The sequence below is a fragment of the Mus caroli genome, chromosome 13 (assembly GCF_900094665.2).
Source record: "Mus caroli chromosome 13, CAROLI_EIJ_v1.1, whole genome shotgun sequence".
NCBI lineage: Eukaryota > Metazoa > Chordata > Mammalia > Rodentia > Muridae > Mus > Mus caroli.
The window spans coordinates 107214176-107238075 of NC_034582.1; the positions used below are offsets into that span (position 1 = coordinate 107214176).

The window sequence follows — 23900 nt, forward strand, 5'->3', positions numbered from 1 at the left end:
GATGCCTTCATCTTATCTACATGACCTGCATCTTTTAGATTCCTGGTCTGTACCACAGACTTCAGCCCTCAGTTTCTGAAAAGATACACTGGTTCCCAGTAGGAATTGTTATTGGTGTGTTTTTAAGTTGATGAGTTCTACTTTTAAAATAGAAATGCGTTTCGTTTCGACAGGAGCTGACAATATCCGGAAATACTGGAGCCGCTACTACCAAGGATCTCAAGGGGTAATATTCGTATTAGACAGTGCCTCTTCAGAGGATGACTTAGAAACTGCTAGGAATGAACTGCACTCCGCTCTCCAGCACCCACAGCTATGCACTTTACCCTTTTTGATATTGGCCAATCATCAAGACAAGCCAGCAGCTCGCTCAGTACAAGAGGTATGCATGTCTCCTAAATGCCGTAAGTCTGTCCACTGGGTTTGAGTTGAACTATGGCCACCGCTGTCCAGTCTAGGAAGACTGTAGACCTATGAGTGTGCTGGGTGTGCCGTTTTTGCTTCAGAGCCATCATTCTCGTGGGAAGTGGGAAGCCCATTATGAGTCCAGTGAAAAAGCACATTTATATACCTAAGTTTGCTTGAAAAACAAATTCTTTTTTAACGGGAAGATAGCCCTGGGTGTTTCCCCATTTCTTTTGAGGAGGTAAAGGTCTGGCTAACAACATTTTCATTTAACCTTTGGCTTGTGTCCTTCGCCACTAGCTTTCAGAAGGTTACACTGTGGCTTTGGTAGCCATCACTCAGCCTCAAGTACCATGTTCTTGTCCCTCGGAAATACTTGCTGTTGCTGCAAGCCTGGTTGTCTTATCTCGCAAGTTCCATGCCCCCCAAAAATATTTCAACATGGAGTCACTGTTTTCTTCCCTAACCTCAGTGCATTTCTTAGCTTAGTTTCTCTCCTATGAAAGTGGGAGACTATTCTGGGTAAACAGTGTCCCTCTGAGCCAAGTTTTTGATTTCTGGCACTAAAAAACAATACGATGTAAATAGCGCGTAACTCGAACCGCCACTGTTGAGTTCCTTGGCACCTGCACTTTGTGGAGTGTATTTTTTACCCTCTCCTTCGGAAAACTGCAATGCCTCGAGTGGTTTAAGATTAAAGTGATTAATAGGAATAACGTTGCCCTTCAGTCTGAAAAAGCAGATAAGGAACAAAGAGTACAATGTGATTTAGCTCCAAGCCTTGCTCACACTTAGCCAAGAGCCGTGGCTAGTAGCTTTGTTCGTATGCCCGGCTTCCCACCTACTTATTCTAAGTGCAGAGGATTAATTTGAATGATTTATTCTCATTTCACAGTATTAATACGTGGAAGAGTGCCCATGTATAGATACTTCTTACTTGTTTAAAACAAAAAAGGTGAAACATTATGATTTATTACTCAGCCCACAGAGCTGTCTGTGGTTGCCTCTGTTCGTCTTCAAGACTCACTACCCTTTTACTTTATAGATTCTGGAAAATATATTTGGTAGTAATTAAAGAAAAGTAGTATTCTGGTCATGGTGGCACACGCCTTTAATCCTGGCACTTAGGAGGCAGAGGCAGAGGCAGGCAAATCTCTGATTTCGGGGCCAACCTGGTCTACAGAGCAAGTTCCAGGGCAGCCAGGGCTACACAGAGAAACCTGGTCTTGAAATACCCTCTCCCATGCCTCCTCCCAAAAAACAAAGAAAAAAAATAGCCATTTAGGTCATCACCATTGAGCTCTTCCGCAGTGTAGTTGTGAGGCTTCCTGGATCTGCTCTTAGCATCCTGGTCCTCTGGCTCGCTTTGCAACATCAGAGCTTCTATCTGTGGAAGGAATATGAGAGAATGTCACAGTGCGTCCTTAACCAGTGGCGTGTCTCTTTACGTTGGTTCTTGACTCTAAAGTATGCTGTCATTCTCACAGGCAGTATGTGTTCCTGTAAATATAATTATCCCTGTATTAAAAGTGTGTAGGATATGTTAGAATAATGTTAGACGGAGTCGCTGACAGGATGTCAACATTTTCTTAGATATCAGATGTAACTAAGACAAAGTTTTTGAAAGATGTATTTTCATCATTTTCAGTTGTGGCGGGGAGGGTATGGGAATGTGAGTGTAGATGCCCTCGGAGGTGACAGCATCCGATCCCCTGAGAACTGAACTTGCATCCTCAAGAAGAGCACTCAACACTGGGCCCTGTCTCCAGTCCCAACACAAACACTATTGAAACTTAATACCTGATTCACAGTCTCCTCTGTAGGAATTAAAGATTCACATGGAAGGGAGGAAGCTTCTAGCATGGTTGGTTCTGAGTGTTCTTTGTGTGTGCGTTAACCGACGATTTCTCCTTTACAAAAGAAGAAGAAGAAGCAGCCTAACTATCCCTTTTTGATTCACTGACTGATGTCTGTCAATATGGAATATTCATATTGTGCGCAAATGATCCCAAGTCTGTATGCACTGGAATGCACGAGAACTTCATTTTCCTTCCCACTTGTATCAACTGTAAATAATTTTCTCAGGTGATTTTGCTTGAAAATAGAATTTATATGATACCAGTTTGAAGATATTTTAGGTAAAGCACTTTCCCTCATCAACACACATCAACACATATCATACAGTTACCTTTTTTGGAGTATTTTATTGGGTGTGGGGGGGGGGCGGATTCCTAGTAGACCTAAGGTCTGCAGATGCACAATGAAGAGCTCACCCTAGCTTCAGATTGGCTGCGAAAAGAAAGGGAAGCATCCAGTCTTTCTCTTAATGACAAAGAGGTTACTCTCTATAGTGTGTTTATATAAAGCCTGGTTGAAATACTCTTAGGAATGTTTTAAGAATTAAATCAATACCTTATTATTAGCATAAAAATGGAGTTGTGAAACTGAATCTTCCATGTTGTATAAACAATAACCTCAAACTGGGTTGGAAACAGCAGGCCAGGGTAGGACGTTTGAAAGCAGAGTCCCATGTTGCTTGAAATACATTTTAGACCTTTGTGTGGAAATCTTTTTGCTATTTTGCTATTTTGGGCATCTTTTTGCTATTCTTCCTTTCATTATGATACCACTTGGTCTGTGTCTTATAGCTTTATGAACATTTGTTTGTTTGTGCCCACTAGTTTGGCAGTGCTTTGAGTGTTAGAAGGTTGATTTTTTTCACCCTGCAAAAATATCTTCGACTTTTAAAAGGGGGTGGGGAATTCTGCTTAAAACAAATCAAGGAAGACACAGACTCATTCAGCTACCTAGGAAGCGCTAACAGCCTGACACTGTTAAGAAAAGACACTGTGCTCTTAGGTTTCTTGATTCCTCTCTTCCTGAAAATGACTCGATTTTATGTTTTCGGGGATTGGTTGCGGGGGTGGGGGTGGGGGGGGTGGAGGAGTATGTGCCAGGATTTGTCTGGTCGCTCGAGTAAGATTTAAGAATTCACTTGTTTATTAAGGTAACTGTTAACTTAAGAGTGGATGCATGCCAACGAGATCCAGGGTAGAGCCATGAATGGGCGCCAGGATTGCAAACGAGATAGAAATCATCAGGAGGAAGTTACATAGTTTAGCTCCATCCCAGGCTGTGCACGTTGCTGTCTGTATGGAGCACAGAATTAAGAAAGGAAGACAATGGTGAAAATTATTCCCTAACCCACAAAACAGGCAACCTGCCAAACTATCTTGTTGCCCTTGGAGAAGCAAGGGCAATCTTGTAGGTCACCTATCTTTCCCTTCCCTTCACTGCTTACCTGCAAGTGATTTGTTCAGCTTACCAGAATTTTAAGATTTTGTTTCTTGAAAATTGATAGTAGAAGCATACATTTTTTTTAAACAACAACAACAACAACAACCCCCCCCCCCCCACACACACACACACACCATGGGAAAATCCTGAGTAAAAGAACACCCTATCCACTATTGGGAAGTCAGGCAAGTCTTACAAGCAAGCAGATATTTATTTGTTCTGCTCACTTTAGGTGAGGTGTGGTTACTGTAGTTTTCCAGGACATATTTGTATCATCCATTTTTCTCTATGGAAAACATACGAGGAAAACCTCCGCTCGTGCCAAGTGGCCCAGTGGATAGATTAGGAGGAAACCTGGTCTAATTTGAATGGTAAAGCTGTAAAATGAGAACTCTTAAGAGTAAATCGTTGGGATTTTTATTTGTATCGGATTGTAATTGTATCTAATTTGTTTTACGACTCCCTTTGGAGAGCTTCCTTCAGTTCTGAAGTTACTAAGTAGAGCAGGAGTATTTTCTGAGAAGTTAAGTTGATATAGGACTCAATAATGTGATCCTGTTTTCTCTCTACACTGTTGCTGACCACTGGTTTTTGATTTTTTGTTTTTTTTTTTTCTTACTTCCTTGCTTTCTATAAAAAAACAAAACAAAACAAAACAAAAAAACATGTTTTTTTTTTTTAATTGGTTTTACCAGGACATATAAAATGACACATTTTGTTAACATGAAAGAAACAGTCCTTATTTTCAGCAGTTTGATTTGATTTGATGTTCATAGATATCCTTAACTCAAAATCACATAACGTTTTCTGAAGCGCTACATTAGAAAAGCACTATTAAATGTTTTTACTGCTGCAAGTATTAATTGAAAAACTATGAAGACCGTGAAACAGATTTTTGAAGCAGAATTATGAGGCCCAGTGACTTGATTGGTTTCCTGCTTCATTAATTATAGCTTGGGAAATACAGATTCTAAATTAGCGTGTCAACACTGTGGCTGAAATTTGTGATTATAGTGCCTGTTAATTTTGATACTGTGTGCATGGAGCATGGTGCTATATTTGAAAATGATAGAGTAGAAATGTGAAAGAAGTCTTTCCAAGCATTCCTGTTTCCTTTAGATCGTGTTTCTTAGAGGAATATATACATTCAAATTTTCTAAACAATGCATTCAGTCCTTGGAGGCAGCAGGTGTCTTCTGGAAGAAGCATACATGTGATTTTTTTTATGGTATTTATCTATCACGCTTAATCATAATTCCCATTTAGAGATAGTCTTCATTTCCATGTCTTTCTCCTTTTATTTAATACATCTTATCAAATAATGCACCTCTAACTTGCATCTCTTGTTTTGTATTGGTATTGCTCAGCTGCGGGGTAGTTCTCTTTAGTAGTTCTATGAAGGAACACAAGGATCTTCTCAGAATTCCCATGATGGGGCTGGTGAGATGGCTCAGTGGGTAAGAGCACCCAGCTGCTCTTCCGAAGGTCCGGAGTTCAAATCCCAGCAACCACATGGTGGCTCACAACCATCCGTAACGAGATCTGACTCCCTCTTCTGGAGTGTCTGAAGTCCACAGTGTACTTACATATAATAAAGAAATAAATCTTAAAAAAAAAAAAAAAAGAATTTCCATGATGACAAATCTTTTACTAGAAAATGAACAGCACGGTTAAAATTGTGTAAAGCGCTAAGTTCTACTGCGAGTCACTTTCTGTGTATGCAGGACAGCAGTTTCCCCTGGGCAGCGCACTGCACTTGAAGGCCGAAGAGTCCTCCATATATCTTGACCTGCCTCTTGGCAGCGTTTTAGTATTCTGATTTGACTTCACATAGAGCAGTGTACATACCTATGGGGTGAGCAGTTTGGAAACTCCCTTATGGGACATATACTTATTCTAAAATGATATAAGAGATACAGATAATTTTGTCCATGCCTTACACATGTCCTCCACACTGTTACAATTAAATTTTGCGAGGTAATGACAGGGTTTGGGAGTCCGTCCTCCACTGCATGACTCGGTTATTTCTTAAAAATGTTCCTTGACCTACAAGAAAAGCTGAGTTAGCAATCCCCATTATTAGCTGCAAAAACATCATCATGAAAAGTACACTTTAAAGAGCAACTTTGAAGCTGAGAATACTGAGATCAGCTGACACTTCTCAGCTTCACTTTTTATGTGCATTCTTTGAGAAAAAAATATTAATTCCTTGGTTGTACATCTGCCCCACTTGCTCTCCCCGTTCTTCCTTGTTACCTGTGTTTCTTGTGTCTTCTTGGTAATCAGAATGTCTCAAGGCTACTGGAAACTAATAAAATCCTCGTCAGTTCCTTCAGAAAGGAACAGTTTTTACCCAGGAAATTGTTTCCATGGGACAGGAAAGAACCATATTTCCAAATATGGCAGCCCATGCTCCCCCATACAATCCCTTCCCCATTTTCTTCCTTTGCTTGGTGTTGGCCCATCTGTGACTCATATAAGACTGGGAACGTTGGAAGCTTGTAAAGCCTACTTAATTCTCCCCGGTGTCCAGCTACTTCTGTGTCCTTTTCTCCCTCGGCCTGTGCAAAGTCTCTCTGCAGACTTCAGTTCTTCACCTCAGCTTCATGGCTTCCTGTTGCAGTTTACCTTCAAGCTTCTTCAGTTTGGCTCTGCTTCTGTCTGTGAAACAGAGAGAACCACACCCCCTCCCTGTTTTCCACAATGTCCCTGTTAAAAGTGGGGCCATTTTCTGACTTCCCTGGAGTCAGGTGACACTCCCCAGATCTCAAATGCTATGTGCCTTGTAACTGGATTTTTTTCTTTTCCCCGATCCCCTACCTCTCATTATTCCCATCTCTCCAGGAAAGCTGCCTTAAGATTATATCACAGCAGAAAGTCTTCTCTAGGCCCGTGACCACCTTAGGTACAGATTCCTGATTTCTGCTAACACCCTGGACTTACCCAGATCATAATATTAAAGTGACTTGTCTCTTAACTTGGCTGCCAACTTCAGAAATTCATTACCCCCTTGAAGGATTCTGACTTGCTTGAGTCTTTGTTCCATGTTGCTGTTCGAGAGAATGACTAACTCTGAGTCTTGTCCCACATGTGTCCCTGCCGGCCCAGTGCTGCCTGTCTTATCCAACATGCTGAATACTATCTTTACTTAGTCCAACTCTTCTCATCCCATCTGGAATACAGAAACAGTGGTTTTCCTGGGCTCCAGACCGGCTGTGTGCATTTGCTGAGTGTCTTATCTGCAGCGGATCCTGCCTCTGCACTCTGCCTGCAGTATGGGTTTTAGAGCGTTAAGTTGTTAGTTATTTTATTTGCAAATGGTTGATCTTCGGTACTTTCCCTTGTGTCTGTCAGAAAAACCCTTTAATAGTGTTCCTTGTGACTATTTTCTTCCCAAAATTCTCATAAAAAGAAGGAAATCTTCTGACCCAATAATAATCTTTTAGTTGGTCTGAAAATAAAAAGTGGCATTTTTAAAAAACTAGAGTAAGCCTGCATCATTCACCAGCACTGTGTAATTTCTGTTTGTTTCTCACGTGACGAGCAGTGCACATGAAGTTGTGAGTAAATAGACTCGACGTGGTTTTAAAGTAATGACTACAATTTAATAAAAACAACTTTAGTCTTTAATAAAATAATTTCTTATATTGGTCAAACTTAGGACTTTTAAAAAATATTTTTCTTCTATATTTATGTATTTTATAACAAAGAATCATATCTATTGAAGTTTGCGGCCTGCTTTATTAAACAGTATTTGCTGCTTGTTTTGTCAAAGCAATATGGATTTAAGTAATTATACGTATATATTACCCTCCCTACCTATATTTCAAGTTCATATTCTGTAAAATGTATTATTTCATTAATTATGTCAGTAAGGTATTTTTGAGGCAGAAGTCTATAATGCCATTCAGAAGAGAGCACTGAATTCATTTATTTATTTATTTCATTTGCCAAAAGAAAACTCAGTCGCAGTTCATAGCTAGCAAAGTTAATAAAACATTTGTTGAGCTCAATTAATTTGAAGGTAGATACATAGTTAATGTCAGCAAGTTGCTTTGAAGATAAAAAGCACAATAAGCGTTAGTTATTATCATTATGATAATTATTATCATTATTATTATTACATAGTGTCTGCCTAAAAAATATCCTTAGTTTCTCTGCAATGGCTGAGCCTAATGAGGGAAGGTAATATGCTGGATTTTGTCCAGGGCTGAGGATTTGAGACTTAATACACTCAAGATTTTTTTTTTCCTTCATTAGATCAAGATGCTTTTGTTCTTTCTCTCCCCTCCCCCAAATTAAAAAAAAAAAAAAAAAAAAAAAAAAAAAATAGGAGTTGGTAACCTTTGAGCTATTTTTAATAGTTTCTTTCCTTATATAACTTTTGAAAGCATTGTCTAGATACTTTTTTAAGAGTCTGGAAAGTTCATGATGAATTTCTTTTCACAGATCTTATCTCTTAGCTAACTATTTCTAAGTTGAAGAGAGCTCAAAATTATAATTTTTAAATTTAAAAAACAGGGCATGAACCATGTGGATGAGCTAGGGAAACTTCACTAGTTCTTAATTTTTTTTTTAAATGAGAGTCTGTCTTTGAGGACTTGCAAAAATAGCTCTAGCTATAACTACATTAATTAATCTCAGTGAGAATATCTTAAGGAAAATTCATTAGATTCTTTAGAGTGAAAGTTTCAGAATTAAGTACAATTATCCCTTACAAGATAGCTGCAGAGATCAGCATCAGAAGCCCAGAGGGGAAAAAAATACTGAAACATTGTAACAGGCATAAAAGTCAGATGTAGTCCTGGCTTCATAATCAATAAGACATTAGTGACATGTCTGAAGAAGACATTCCCTAATATTATTGCAAATTAAGTAATAAAAGACTCCAAGAGAATGAAAGAAGAGGTGGCTGGAGCCACTGAATTACAATTGACAACCTAAAGGCAGTTGAAGAACCAATTGCTGGGGTGATTGCCAAGCTATTCATATTGTGCAGCAGACAGAGCACACCAGAGAGCTGCAACAATGCCTTCCGTTCAACAATATTGCTTCAAAAGAATGGAAAGAAGGGGACGGGAAGAGCCACTGACCCCGAGACCAGTTTCCAGGCAGCTGCACAAACTATATACTGTAATTAAAGGTTTTGACGAGTAATCAGGGCAAAGGCAGACCACAGAAAGTCTGGGGAGCCAGCAAGGTTTCTAACGAGGCCGGCATCTTTCACTGCAGCATGGAACAAGCAGGTAAGAACACAGTCCTTTTCCGGTCATATCTGAAAACACTCTGCTGTGACCTCACAAAAGTGAAAAAAAAAAAAATCACGACTGCGTGGCCGTCTACCTCTGAGTACGAAAACATGAAATAAAAAAATAATACTTGTTTTCTGTTTCTGTGACTTAGTAAGGGGTATTTTCCCACGCCTTGCCATCGTAGCTCCTTACCTTTGAGTTGCACGTACTTAGATGAAAACCAAGGAATCCGTGCCTGCAATGGTACAGGTAGATAGTGGATAATGAACGCAGATCAACAGCGTCCATTCGTGGAGTGCACACAGACACCGTTAGTGAGCACTAATTTGCCTACCAGACACCCCGCTCTTTCATCTCCTGGGATCTACAATCTCTTCTTCTTTTTCTCTCTTCAGTAATAACCCTTTCTATAGAATTCTGCATGTGAGCCACAATCTCTTATTTAGACAGTCATATAACCAACCACAACTATTTGTATGTTGGGAAGAGTGATCTAGCAGTTTCATATAGCACGCATATAAAAGGTATGATGCATGACTTCAATACGACTGTGAGGTTGTGTTGGGGGGCACCGATCTCATCGTGAGGTAACCATCTCATTCTGAAAGCAGCATGGTTTTCCTCTGGATGAGTCCCTGGTGGTCTTTGCTATGCTCTGATACCATCGTATCTTACAGTAGAGCGGCAATTACCTTCTCTACTTGACATTGCAATGCCAAAATTCGCATGTATACAAATCTTGGACCTTTTTCCTGCCCCCAGATTCAGATATTTTCTACTGCATAGTTGCAACGAGGGAAGTTTTGAGGATTTCTTTTTTTTTTTTCCACTGGGGCTTACAACTTAAGTTTGGGTGTTAGATTCACCTATGCTAAGCACAATGGAGAGAGATTATCTAAGTCCATGCGAGAGCTGAAATGAAGTTTTGAGGTCGTAAATGAATACAGTGCAGATAATGGTTGGCCAGAAAGTCATCCCATAGGTATCTGGAATCACTTTCAAAAATGGGAACTCAAGCCAGCCGAGCCATATGGAAAGAGGGCTCTGTATTCAAGCCATGAAATAATTCAGAGGTTGCGTGGAACAATATAATTTTAGCATTGAGAACCTGTCAAATATTTATTTTTAGCATATAAAGTTACGACTAATAATTTGTCAAGCCAAAACGAGGCTTGGTTAAAAAAAAAAAAGCCAAAGTGGGAAATCTAGGTAACTTGTGCACACTTTTGACAGGGGGAGCAGGGAGATGAGATGAGACCATGCTTGCTGAGGGAACCGTTGGGAACAGCCGACGGGGGTGGGGGGTGGGGTGGGGGGGGNGGGATGGGGGGTGTGTTGTGGTTCCTGGCTGATCTGTGAATGCAAGGTGTTCTCTCCCCAGATGTTAGCACAGCACATTGACAGAAGGATTGAGTAGTCACCACAGGATGCATAAAGATGAAGCAGAGAGGCTCTCAAGACAGAGATCTATATAACTCATGGGCCCTTAGTCACATCTTCAATGAAGTTGTTCTTATTCAGAGGTTTGGACTCTAAAGCCCTGGCTTTTAAAAATGTGAAAACATGTTCTTAAGTTCATTCTTCTCTCTTTCATTTATAAAGATTTACGTTTTAATTCTAAAGTATTTTAATTTAAACTGGTATGTGCCCATTTTGTTGGGTAATAAATATTCTCTAAATATTTGAATTATTTAAGTGGGAAACCAGACGTAGATTAATGTAAATGTGTGTTACATATTTGGGCCAATAAAGGCAGATGACACGATACCATACTTTTATACTGATATCTTTGTTTTAGTTAATTTTAGGTTCGGATATCTTACTATCTTTTGATTGATTTTTTTTCTTTTTAACTTGGTGACTCTGGCTTTTTCAATGACTTTTACATTAATTAAGGCCAGTTTTTTAATTAAAGGGGAGAAAACAGGCTTTCTGGTGAAGCGTGAGGTGTCAAGGCTGCTTGAGCAATGGCTCATTATTGAGATAATGTTTTTGTTCGGTTGTGTTTTTTTACGATTTATTATTTTTACTTCGTGTGTAGAAGTGGTTTGCTGCGTGTATTATGTGCACTGTGCATTTGCCTGGTGCCCACATCGGCCAGCAGAGGGCGCTGGATCCCCCACCACCAAGTGGGTGCTGGAACTAAATTCATGCCTTATGGTAGAGCAGCAAATGCCCTTTCTTATCCACTGAGCCATCTCTCCAGCCTCATGTTTTCTTAATTTTGGTTTATTGATTATTTTAATTTTTTCTTGTTATTTTACCAGAACCTGTTTGTTTTCTTTCCCTATTATGAAGAATTCTCTATCCTAAGAAGTTTTTCTCTCATTTTTGGAACCCCATACTGTCTATGTTTTAATATAAACAGACAGTAAAGAGCATCTTGCTTAACTATGGCTACAAGTCCATAAATGTCGTTTTCGGTAAAACAGTTGATAAGTTTCAGTGATTTTACAGCTTTATACATTAACAGTGAAATACAAAGATCCAAATAACCTTTTATTAGTAGTAGTTAGTGGGCTTCCAGCTATGATGTGCCATGTGATTCTCTAGCCATGGGAATGCTCAGCTGGAAAAAGTATACTATTAACATCATCAAAGCTGTACATTAAATGTGCCTTTCATCTCAGCACCGAGAGGTAGATGCAGGTGGATTTCTGTGTGTAGGAGACAATCGTGGTCCATGTAGTGAGTTTGAGGGCAACCAGTATTACATAGTGAATCCTTAACTCAAAGAAAATAAAAATAATATATTTTTTAAGCTGTTAAAGAAAGAGGTATGTCTATAAATCCTAGATTTATTCTCATGGAGGTAGGTTGGTTTTAGAGTAACTTCTGCATTGGGATTTCTTTACAAATTGTAAGTTTAAAAAATAATTGCATTCGAGATTACTTAATCCATTCCTCTGTCAATTAAGTCCTTGTAGAAAATACATGTTATTGTATTTGGATTTCCGAGGAATATTAAATAATCTAACCACACACATGTGCACACGCTCCCTGTAAAACTGCTAAGGAGGACAGGAAAGCTGAGAGTGGCTCTGTCCTCTGTTCGTGTGTCCTGCTCGGATTTCATGCACGGCTCTGTCTTCAGCAAGCCTGAAGCAAGGCTTGATTTCCAAATATTGAGTGTTAAAAGGTTAGAAACACCAGCCTAATGGAATTATGCTTAGCAACAAAAATGAAATGTAGACTATCTATCGATGAATATAATCATCTTAAAGGCATTGATACGGTAAGAGTTGGCTGGTTCACTTAGGCTTGATCCCTAGTTACCAGTGTTTGGGTTTTAAAGCAGCTTATTGAGTCACATGAATGAGCTTAGACACATTGTGCTCTCTAGGTCTGCAAAGCCGACTTGGGAATCTTAGGTAGTCGGATCTCAGTTCGGACACTCTGCAAACACATAGCTAAGTGCAGCAGATAACAGAAGGGGCATCCTTACCTCTCCAACACGCAGACTAGCAAATGAGAACTGTTACTCTCGGTGCGTCTCAGATCCGCTCTGTAGAGAAACAGACCATAGGAGATAACTTGGAAGCTACGCCTCTGTTCTCTCCTGTCTTTTTCCCCCCCACCCTCACTCATTTAAGAGCAAGTGCCATCCTGAAGCTGTTGTTGCCTATCTTATCTAGGGCACGGTTTCCTGCTTCCCTACCTATTCATGTTTCCAAGTGAGGTGCAGGTGATTTTATGGCCGGCTTCAGTTCAGAGTGTATTATGTAATGAATCGGAATATACTTTCCAATTCCGTGTCTGAGCGTGTATCTGTATGTATGGAATATGTAGGTCCTAGTTCCCTCATTTTCAGTATTTCCATGTATTCCAGAACACGGCCTCCTCTGTGAGTGTTTATGTATTCATTCCCTTACTGGCGATGTTTAAGTTGTTTCTGGGTTTTTCAGTTCATAAACGAAGCTGGAACTGAATAGCTTTGAGTATGTTTACATGGGTAGCCATGCCAGCTTTTCCGACGACTGTACAATTGAAGCTACTGGGGGCGTAGGGTCTAAGCATGGAGCCTAGTGGATACCACTCACCTTTCGGTGTGGAAATGGTTAATGGCTCTCTGCGGTTCCCCTTCTTCCTGAGCGGGTGCGTGGTGGAGAACACACTTTGAACTTTTGCTCATCTAGAAAGTGGGATGAATAGCCCTAGACCCTGCCTCATAGTGAGGACAAGGCTTAATGAAGGACTTTGAGCGTCGCCTGCCCCTTGCTGTCTTCCTCACTCCTGACAGGCTAGTTTTGAGGCCCTAGGATGTTCAGTTGAGGCAGTGAGGACTGGAGTCTGCCTTGGCTGGGGGAGGGGTAGGTGGGGGGGTGAAGGGGGGGTGCTCCTCAGGCTCACGAGAGTGAAACAGGAGGATGTCCAAGTTAGGCACACTCCATACATAGCCTCTGGTGTATTCCTAAAGACTGCATTCCAAACACAGGCAGGAAAGTCGCTCAGCAAAGAACAGAAGAGCACAGAAAACTTTATACAACTTGTAATTTTTGTCAAGAGTACATTATTAGTGTTTGTGTTACTTTCACTCTGACATACATTGATAGCGTTCTTGTCAAAACGTTTCTCTCTCTCTCGCCATTAGGCAATAAAATCTACTCTTCTCCGAGGAAGAAACCTAGAGAAACAAAATCTTGTGACTTTTCGTTTGAGAAAACGAATTGTAAATTCTGCCGCAGACAGGTCGTTCTGCTCAATTTCACCGGGCCGTGCGTGCAGCACGGTTAAATTACCTTCTCTCAAAAAACTGTAAAAGCATGTGTGCAATGTGCTCCTCTGAGAGGGCGTGCAACGATGGTGATGGGAGAGGTGTGGGCCACCTGCAGAGGTTGGTGGCCTCCCAGTGGCCCAGAAATCGGCCTTTCAGGGCCTGTGATTGACAGCCTGCTTGTTTCCGCCTTTGAAGGCCCAAGAGGTGGCTGGGATTATTTTAGCGTGTATGTGGCACCGGTTCTTTCAGATTTAAATCGAATCTCCCCCAGCATTAAAGGTGGGTTACTTCGTATTACTTTTATTGCTTTTTCAAGTGTTTTCTTGGAACCCTGTAAGCAGCCTCCTAAAAACTGGATTTCCTGGAGGGTACTTTCTTGTAGGGAAACTTCAAGAATGGGGCATAGACTTTTTTAAAGTCTGAAATCTTAACAGCCGTCGGGGACCTGATTAAAGCAAATTACTTTGTTAAAAAACCCGAAACTCACAGGGTGTGTGTGTGTGTGTGTGTGTGTGTGTGTGTGAGAGAGAGAGAGAGAGAGAGAGAGAGAGAGAGAGAGAGAGAGAGCTCATCCTATCTCTATATCCCTGCTAATAAATCAGACCTGTGTGTGTTTAACAAAAACGAGGGTGTGCTTTTTATCTCCTTCATTCTTGGTTTCTTTTGATCATTGATCTGGCTGACCCCACGCTCGGGTTTTTTTTTTTTTTTTTCCTTTTTCTTCTTCTTTATTTGACATGGACAGAGTTTTGAAGTATAGCTCTCCTTTGGGAACCCCGGGCAGTTCCACTTGACTACCCTGTGATCTAATGAGCAGTAATGCGGCGCTACAGTGGCCATTTTGTGTGCTTTGACGAGGGGTGGCTAGACAGAGTGCGGCAGAAAGGCATGTCTGGGGAGAAAGGGTTGGCAGGCTGATGGGACAGTGTGGAAAAGACTTGTTAGCCCACATTAGTGTCCCTGATTTACTTCACAGCAGGTCAAGAAAGGCCAGCAGCAGGGTTGTCCTGAAATTGCAAAGTTGAAATCCCCGGTATTAGAAAGCTTTCAGATCTCTGAAGTTCCAAATTAATTCCATTAATTCCCAAGTTGGTTTTCAGTCACCTCTGAATCACAGCAAAGAGGACTGTCACTTGCTCTTATCTCGCATCTGTTTATAAAATAATTACGGGACCTTCCGGTCATTTACTGCTGCAAGTTTTAAAGCATCCTGCCATGCCTGGCCTGTCTTGCAGCGAGCTTGGATGTGAAAGAAACCAAACCACACATGGTTGCTGCACTCTCTGCTCTGTCCTCAACATTAACGAGGAGCCCACCATTCCTATTTGGAAATGGTCTAAAAATATATGTAGGGGCTTATAGCTCCACGACCAGAGGTAGCTCCTAACTGCTCCCATCTGCACAGAAGGGTGTGTGTGCGGCTTGTTTGTCTTCCTTTTAGAATATAATTAATAAAAATCTAATTGGAAAGTAAAATTCCCCTCCCTCTAGTTCCACCTGACGTGTTTTCTATCTTGTTGTTGTTTACTCCTTTTAGGTTAAAGACAATAGATTAGTTAAGAGATACTCATTTCATGTCTATAATTATGGCCCTGACAGTGACCTTACATCTAAGCCTAGTCTCTCTTCATATCCAGAAGGGCCATGGGATTTCTTTATACTATGAAAGAGAAATCTTTACAGTTGTTGATAATGCTATTAGTAACTCAGTGTGAATCATATGTGAATTACTAGCCAATAAAATCCCTCTCCCACTGGGATTAAAGAGTGTCTGGCAGTATATAGGCTTTTGTTTGAATTCAATATGTATCACATATATATATATATATATATATATATATATATATATATATACATACATACATATATATATATACACACACACATTTATGTGAATAAGAGATGTAAGACATTGTGTGTGTGTGTATGTGTGTGTGTGTGTGTGACAAATATAGATGCTAAGAGAAATGGTATGTCACTGACCGGTATGGTCATTATATCAAGCTCTGTGGTTAATGCTTGTGTGAGGGCTATAATGTATAGAAGAGAAAATATTTCCTTTGTGCCATGAGGGTGCCCCTCTAGCCTTGATTTGGAGGTTTTGGCTATCTTCGAGAGAATGCTGTTGAGTGGATAACCATCTGCCAGGTAGTTCCCAATCCACAGAAAACTTATCTATGAAACTTTCCCTGTTTGTCCCTATGCCTCCTTATCTATAAGTTTTGAAAAAAACGGAGGCCTCCTCAAAGATAAAAAATTATGCCTTGCTTCAGGGTTTTAAGCTTGCTTTTTTGTGTTTTTAAATATGTATTATTTATTTAATAACAGCATGCATTTATTCTATTAACTAATACCCTTTGCACATTTAGTGTGTACTTATCATGTGTGTGTACTTATCACACACACACACACATCATCATCATCATCATCATCTTATATACTGCAAAAACAGGTATAAAGAAAGATAAGAGCATCCCTTGTTCAGATCAACTACATGGAACAGATAATTACAATAGCTTATGAGTAGACCCATTAGAAATAATGAAAAGAATACTGTAGGGACACAGGGGACTAAAGTTAATATGAATTAGTGTGTATATAGCAGAAAACATGTTTCACACCCATCAGATAATTTTTTTAACTGTGCTGAGAATTTCCCTTTTATTTCTGAATCCATTTTTGAATGAAGACCCTAAGAGCCATAGAGATGAAGTAATGAATTAGGCAAGATCAACCTAGTGACTTAAAATCCAAGCCTTTGCATTTCAAATCATAGGCTTTAAAAAACAAAGCAAAACAAAACAAAAAAACCTTCAGTACAACATGTCATTGAATTTTGAAAACCAAAATTTTTTTTGAATTTGATCTCTGAAATATAATTTAATAATCTCTTTTGACTTTGAAGTCTGGAATCAAGTGTTTTCTCTTTGGTTGTGTCTTGCTACTTGGAGAGGTCCCAGCTGCCAATTTACAGATGGGCCCTTTCTACAAATGAGCTCAGTGGAAATGAGTGTGATGTATTGAAGAAAACTAAGCCAAATGAGTTTTATATACTGTGAAACAAAGTAGCTATTGTGTAGCAGCAGTGCTGGGGGAAGTCTGCCGATCTGGGCTTCGCTGGGCTTCACTGGGCTTCACTCGCTGTCCTGTCCACCTTTGTTTTGAGAAATAACACAAGACTGCATTGGGGAGCTAGTGACACCTCAAGCCATGGCTGTAAACACCCACTTCCTCCTTGAGTGCCCTCGCTCGCCTTAACCCGCCCTGCAGCAGCATCTCTGACTCATTCACTTCTGTCTTCATTCATCAACTTCACAAATTCTAGACGGTGAAAGGAAAGTGGGAAAGGGCTTTTGAGGTCTGGAGCAACAACTTCAAAAAGAGAGAGAGGCAAAACGCCACACCACGTTTTGCTAATAGTTTTTCTCAAGGACTTCTGCAATCTATAATAATTCCTTTCTATTTTGATGCTTTATTAAATTGCCAACATCACCCAAAGCCCAGGATGAGGGAACCACGGGCTAGATTTCTGGGTGGCGGATCAGTCTATCAACTTGTCCTCTAGGATGTTTCTAGCTCAATGGCTGAAGAACTGAGCATCACAGAGTATCTCTGAGCTCACAGCTGATTTGGGTCTTGATTTCACACCGCTGTTGACTTTTCCCACCCAAATAGGGACTCCAGATCTTTCTTCCTTGAGAAGGCCGTTTGCTCCTCCAAGAGAGCAAGTATGGACATTAAATTTTTCTGTCTGTGGTACATACCCTAGTTCTTTGCCATAATCATCGATGTTTTACCTTTGTGTAGTCTACATTTTTAAGAATATGTTGGATTTTCAATAATCTTTTTTATTCTTGGACTTCAATTTTATTCATAGTCCATGTATTTCTGACATGCTTATATTATAGAACTTTTCATCCCCCTCTTAAGAAGTGGAAGAATGTGACAATTTTAAAACAAGCCAAGCAAAAGTCTCATAAGAACTGGGCATGGCTAGGTATGTTGCGAATGCCATGATGAACTGGCGTGGCATTTGCTAAGCAGGTGGTAACTGACAAGAAAAGGTATGTACTCGCCCATTCTGACCTGTAAACCTGGACGCAAAAGGACTGTGTTGTGTCCTTTTCTGTCTCCCTCAAGGGATGGAATTGAGAAAAATTAATGTGTGTGTGTGTGTGTGTGTGTGTGTGTGTGTGTGTATGTGTCTGTGTGTGTGTGTGTGTGTGTATGTGTCTGTGTGTGTGTGTGTGTGTGTATGTGTCTGTGTGTGTGTGTGCACTTGTGAATCTGTGTAAACTATATTTAAAATTAAATAGGCCTTAGATGTTTATCAGGATTCACTCTCAACTTCCCAGCCATGGTGAACTCACTTGAATATGATATGATACTGGTACTTGGGAGGCAACAATAATCAGAAATTATTTTTATACATTTTCAGAGATCACCTTTATATTTATAAAAAGGAGCTCAAGCAGGGCTGGAGAGATGGCTCAGCACTTAAGAGCAGAGGACAGGAGTTCTGGCACCTTCATGGAGGCTCACAGCCATCTGTAACTCCAGTTCCATGAGATCTAATGCCCCTTTCTGATCTTCATAGATAACCAGATGCACAGGACACAGACAAATACAGCTCACAGACATACAAGCAGGAAGAGCATTCATACTCATCACATCTTTAAAAAGAATTATTCTTTCCAAGGCACTCAAATGAGGAGCTTTTGGGAAGCCCTGTGGTCCTGGAGTCTCCCACATATGTCTTCTGCTTTGGCAATAATGCCAAAATTATTGCTTTACCACATCCACCAGAATACTAGATAGCTCTCAAGGAGAGAGGCGATGAGTGGATGCCAGTGTGTGTGCCACGAGGCTTTAACTCAGTCCCAGGATGTTTCATCTTACAGTTCTGCTATGGAGAATTCACCTTTGAAAAGGAGCACATTCCATGGTCAGCCTTTCATGAGCGCTCTGCATTCAAAAGTGGACGTTACCGAGAGCGCACTTGTGCGTCCTCCTTGACAGTGAAGAACTGCATCGATAACATAAAAGCATGACCTTATTGTCTGATGCAAGCCCATTATGCTTTTTTTATGCGAATGTACCTGTGATGTACCCACCTGTTCTGGGGTGAGTCCTCTGTAATGAGACTTTTGACAGATGCTCTAGAAGTGTGTGGATCCTGTTCTCTGAACAAAGATACTTAAAATTCATGCTGTAGCCAGGATGTGGTAGTGCATGCCTTTAATCCCAGCACTCAGGAGGTGGAGGCAGGCTAATCCCTGGCGAATTCAGGACAGCCAAGAGAAGCCATTTCGAGATGGAAAAGGCCTGTCTCAAAACAATCAAACAGAAAAGCCATGATGTATCGCATTACAGGGAAAACTGATGTGTGTTGTGGCAATAAAGTTTAGAGCTTCATTCATGTTGATGTAAGATTCAAGTGATCTCAATGTCCTCTGGAATACGGTTCTAGCTACGCTGGAAGAAATCCCTCTGAGGGCTGGAGAGATGCCTCAGTGGTTAAGAGCAGTTAAGACTTCTAAAGGTCCTGAGTTCAAATCCCAGAACCACATGGTGGCTCACAACCGTCCGCAATGAGATCTGATGCCCTCTTCTGGGGTGTCTGAAGATAGCTACAATGTACTTACAGATAATAAATAAATAAATCTTAAGAAACATAAAATCCCCCTGAGACCCAGCCTGTCAGGAAGAGGAAGGCCGCTGAGGCTTAGTGCCTATGTAGCATGAAGAGTGGAGGGCAGAGGAGGAGCTAAAACTGGCGAAGAAGATTGATAAGCTTTGTGCCCTAGGTCACCTTGAGAAGCATTGAGTTTATCCATCCTTTCTGTGCACATTGGTCTCATGGGTTCTGGCGTGTGGACTCTATGGTTTATTGAGGACTGAGCTCAGGCCTGGTGCATGCTAGCCAAGTGGTCAAGTGCTCTGCCACCAGCATATACTCTTAGACAATTTCCCTCCCTCTTTTCTTCAGTGTAAAGTGAGTTTTATATATATTTCATGCTTGGTCAACTATTTAATTATGGATTCAGGAATGTGCACCATCTCTCCATCCATTCCTTTACTCAGTGTTCCTCACCCGCCTCCTTTGTAGCTATTGTAAATAGTGTTTTCCCTTTAGACCAGGCATCTCCATCACTGAAGATTTGTGCAAGGACTCTAAAGCCAGATATCCTAATTCCAGGAAGGGTTTGGATCTCACTTCATGCATAGATAAATATACTATATAGAGTGCTATAAAGACACTCTCATATTAAGTCTACTGCAGACCCAGAGGCTCTGGGCTTATGCATGTATAGAGTCCGTGGCTTAGCATTATTTTTAACAGAAGTTTCAGTTCTTGCCCATTAGGCATATGCAAGCAGCTAGGGACTAGGAGGGAGAGGAATGTGTGGAAATGTGTCTGCCTTGGGATGTCTTGTTTTCCAGAATCCCTGCCAAGGGTTGGCAAGGCCAGAAAGGCAGAGGCTGGCACCAATCCATCCTCTATGGCCTACCCATCAGACGCCTGTTTTAGAGGCGTGACCTAGATTCCCTGGCTGGGACCAGAAGGGCCTCATTGGTCTCCTACCTTCTCTGTTTTCTCATCTCCTCATCTCAAGCCTTGCTCAGCCATTAAATTAAAAAAAAAAAAAAAAAAAAAAAAAAAAGCTTCTAAGAGCTGTGCCAAAATGTGTCTGTCCTTCTTGTGGCACGAGTACAACTGTCAGTCGACACGTGGGCACACCACCTGGGGAACGAGCTTCCTGTAGCAGATGGAGTTTTGCTGGTCCAGGAGCAGACCCACAGCTGGGATGCTGGAACAGATGCTCTGCAGTCCATCTCTAGGTGTGTCCGTCTCTGGATTCTCATCCGGCTGGTGCTCCACCTTTCTTCAGATCACATGTAGACATGGGCAAAGCCTTACCACACTGCATCTCCCAAGCCCCAGGGTTTCTCCTGAACTCCATGCATGTCAAGTGTCCGTCTCTTCACGGTGTGAAAAGGAAAGTTTCTCTGGACACAGAGCTGTGTGTAACTAAGGAGTGTGCATCGTGGCATTGAAAAACATAGGCTATGAAAACATTTATATTAGTGTTTGCCAAAGGGTTGCTTGGCTGGACTCTGTAGTGTTGACACTTTAATTGCCTTTTTTTTTTTTTTTTTCATTTCCATCACAATGGTGCAGTTTGGATTTGAATCTATTGTTGGTAGAGAGTAGCTACAGAAAAGTAGAACCTTTCAAGCTTGTTTCCCCTGTGGTTGGGTACATACTCCTGTTTTATGTTTTATTGCTGATAATTGAAGAACTGGGAAAGTGGATCCCTCTGATTTCCAAACCAGTACTTAAAAATTTTAGGGGAAATTTAATCTAGTGATACTCTTGTTTTTTTCCAATAAGAAAATACCAGCGTTTCTAGCCCTGCGTCTCAGCTCTCAAACAGCTGCGTGAGGGCAGGCACCTCGTGAGTTTAGGGAATGGAGCGTGATCTTGGCCCATACTCTGTCTTTGCAACCACTGTGGTCATATTGCTCCCATGACTTACTGCATTGAGGTTCTCAGCAGTGTTCTTAATCAAGAGAGGGCCCCGTGCTGACATACCACTTGACTTTTCTCAGCACACTGCAGATTCTCTAACTTCCTCTTATTTTTTTCCTTCTTTTTCATTCTTTTCTTCTTCCCTGTGAGATGTTTAAAAACATGAAAATGTATTGAACATGTATGCAAGTAGCTTAAAGACTAGCTGTCAAAACAAATGCCAGTGTCACCACTACACTATGAAGATCCAGACTCCCAGGCCAGCAAGATGGCTCAGCAGGGAAAGATGCTTGCTACCAGATGACACCTTGAGTTCAATCCTTAGGATACACAGAGTAAAAAGAGAGATGATGATGATGGTGGTGGTGGTGGTGGTGATGATTGTGATTGTTTTTTTTAGATTATTATTATTATTATCCAGTTAGTTATTCACTATCCTTCACACACACGCTATGGTACATGGTTAGAGATGCATGTAACACACCGTAGGTAGGTAGTTACATGAGAAATCGATGATGTTCTAAAAGGTATCCAAACCATCACCTACACTTTGTTTTCTCTCTGACTCTCATTTGTACAAAGTCCTTCCCTCCACCCCAAAATAGCAACTCTCTTGGATTTTAAGTTCCCTACTTTCCTGCTTTTTATACTTTGGCCAACATTATATCATCTCCAAATCATATATTATTAAAAAATTCATGTTTTGAATTTTTAGAAACACTAATCATCAAGATGGAGATCTAGCTTTGCTCATCATTAGCTGTTAGAGATTCATCCATGATTATACTGTGCATCATTCTTCGCTGTTGTCTAATATTCTATGGACTTAACAGTATGTGTGCCCGTTCCTGTGTTGAAGGATAGTGGGCACTGTGCATTGTCTGGTTGTTGTAAACACCACTGCTAAGGATAGTTCTGAGTAAGCCTGATAAAAACCAAGCCTACGAGGAACTTCCAAGAAGTTTTCTAAGGTAGGTAAGAACTTCCTTTTATGAAGATGTATGTTGCTGGTTGGTACCTTTGCTATCCATTACTATGAAGAGACACCATGACCAAGGCAACTCTTATAAAGGAACATATTTAATTGGGGCTGGCTTCTAGTTGCAGAAGTTTAGTCCATTGTCATCATAGCAGGAAGCATGGCAGTGTCCAGGCAGACATGGTACTGGAGGAGCTGAGAGTTCTGCATCTTGATTTGAAGGCAACCAAGGAGAGACTGGCACCCTCAGGCAGCTAGGAAGAAGCTCTCTTCCACAATGGGTAGATCCTGCGCATAGCAGACCTCCAAAGCCCCACCCCCACAGTGACACACTTCCTCCAACAAGGACACACCTCCTAACGGTACCGTTCTCTGTGGGGCAAATATATTCAAACCACCACAATTGGTATTAGTTAACCTTTAAATTCTTAACCAGGCCAGGCGTGGTGGCGCATGCCTTTAATCCCAGCACTTTGGAGGCAGAGGCAGGTGAATTTCTGAGTTCGAGGCCAGCCTGGCCTACAGAGTGAGTTCGAGGACAGCCTGGGCTACACAGAGAAACCCTGTCCCTAAATAAATAAATAAATAAATAAATAAATTCTTAACCAGCTTTCGTGCACAGAGTGACTTTTTGTGACTGTTTTTTTGTTTTGTTTTGTTTTGCTGTTAACTATAATAAGTTTGCATTGTATGTTGACTCTTACAGCCAGTAAACGTGCTAGATCCTTGTGGTTTACTGTATGTTTGTGTGAATTTCAAGTCCTAGCTTCATTACAAAGGGAAGTTTGTTCTGGTCATTTTCTTTCTTACTCTTGTAGTTTTTCTTGTCTTCCTGCAGTAACCAGTTTCTCCAGAATGTCTTGGAGCAGTGCTGGTGTCCAAGCCTTGTAGCTGGTGGAAGCCGAGCTCCAACCCAGATGCTTTGACTTGTGTGCACACTGCAGGCTGTTCGCTTGCTTGGCAAATGCTTTTAATCTAGTGACAGCTTAGGAGTGTTTGGGTTTGTTGTTGTTGTTGTTGTTTTGAAAGATGTTCTTTTGTATTTTTGCATTATAAATATAAATTTAAATTAATAAATAAATTTAAATAAATAACTATAAATTTATATAATTATCAGGATTATGTGACTCCCCTTAATGTAATAGTAAGTTATTAACAGTAATTTGTTAATGTGATCAATTTTTATTGCCTAATATTTGAGATATGATAACTACAGATAAGCTGTCAGAAATTCTCTACCATGAAAGAATACAGTCTAATTAGAAAGAAAAAGCACAGTTGAGGAAAAGTTAATAGATACTGTAAGGATAGGTTGTCTTTACCATGAATTCAGTCATAGGCTATGGTGGGCTGTTTCAGCTTCCCAAAGAGAGTACTGTAGCAGAAAGTAGGAGTTCCTTGTAGTTTGCTTTCCCAAATTGAGGTATTTTGAGATTCTGATAGCATCGGGTAATCATTGCTATAGCGTCCTCCTCCATGTCGATGGCCTGTGTCATGGAAATGTTTAACGTTTTGTTCACATATTGCTCTCCAGGAGCCTCTCTGTCCTTAGGAAATGCCTTATGACTGACTATACATTGTGTAAGTCATTGTTCCCATTCTGGATTTGCATGCTCTCTTGGGGCTGGGTTTTCTTTTTTTTGTTTTGTTTTGTTTTGTTTTTTGTTTTTCGAGACAGGGTTTCTCTGTGTAGTCGTGGCTGTCCTGGAACTCACT

The 23900-nt window shown here is 40.7% G+C and overlaps 1 protein-coding gene across 3 annotated transcripts in view; it reads left to right on the forward strand.

Annotated features, from left to right (window-relative positions):
* Window positions 1–23900, forward strand: part of Arl15 (ADP ribosylation factor like GTPase 15) — a 361821-nt gene that overhangs the window by 174529 nt on the left and 163392 nt on the right. For all 3 annotated transcript variants that reach the window (XM_021180362.2, XM_029468256.1, XM_029468255.1), the window contains exon 4: window positions 174–382. In XM_021180362.2, the coding sequence (XP_021036021.1) occupies window positions 174–382 (209 nt within the window). The remainder of the gene's footprint in view (window positions 1–173; window positions 383–23900) is intronic.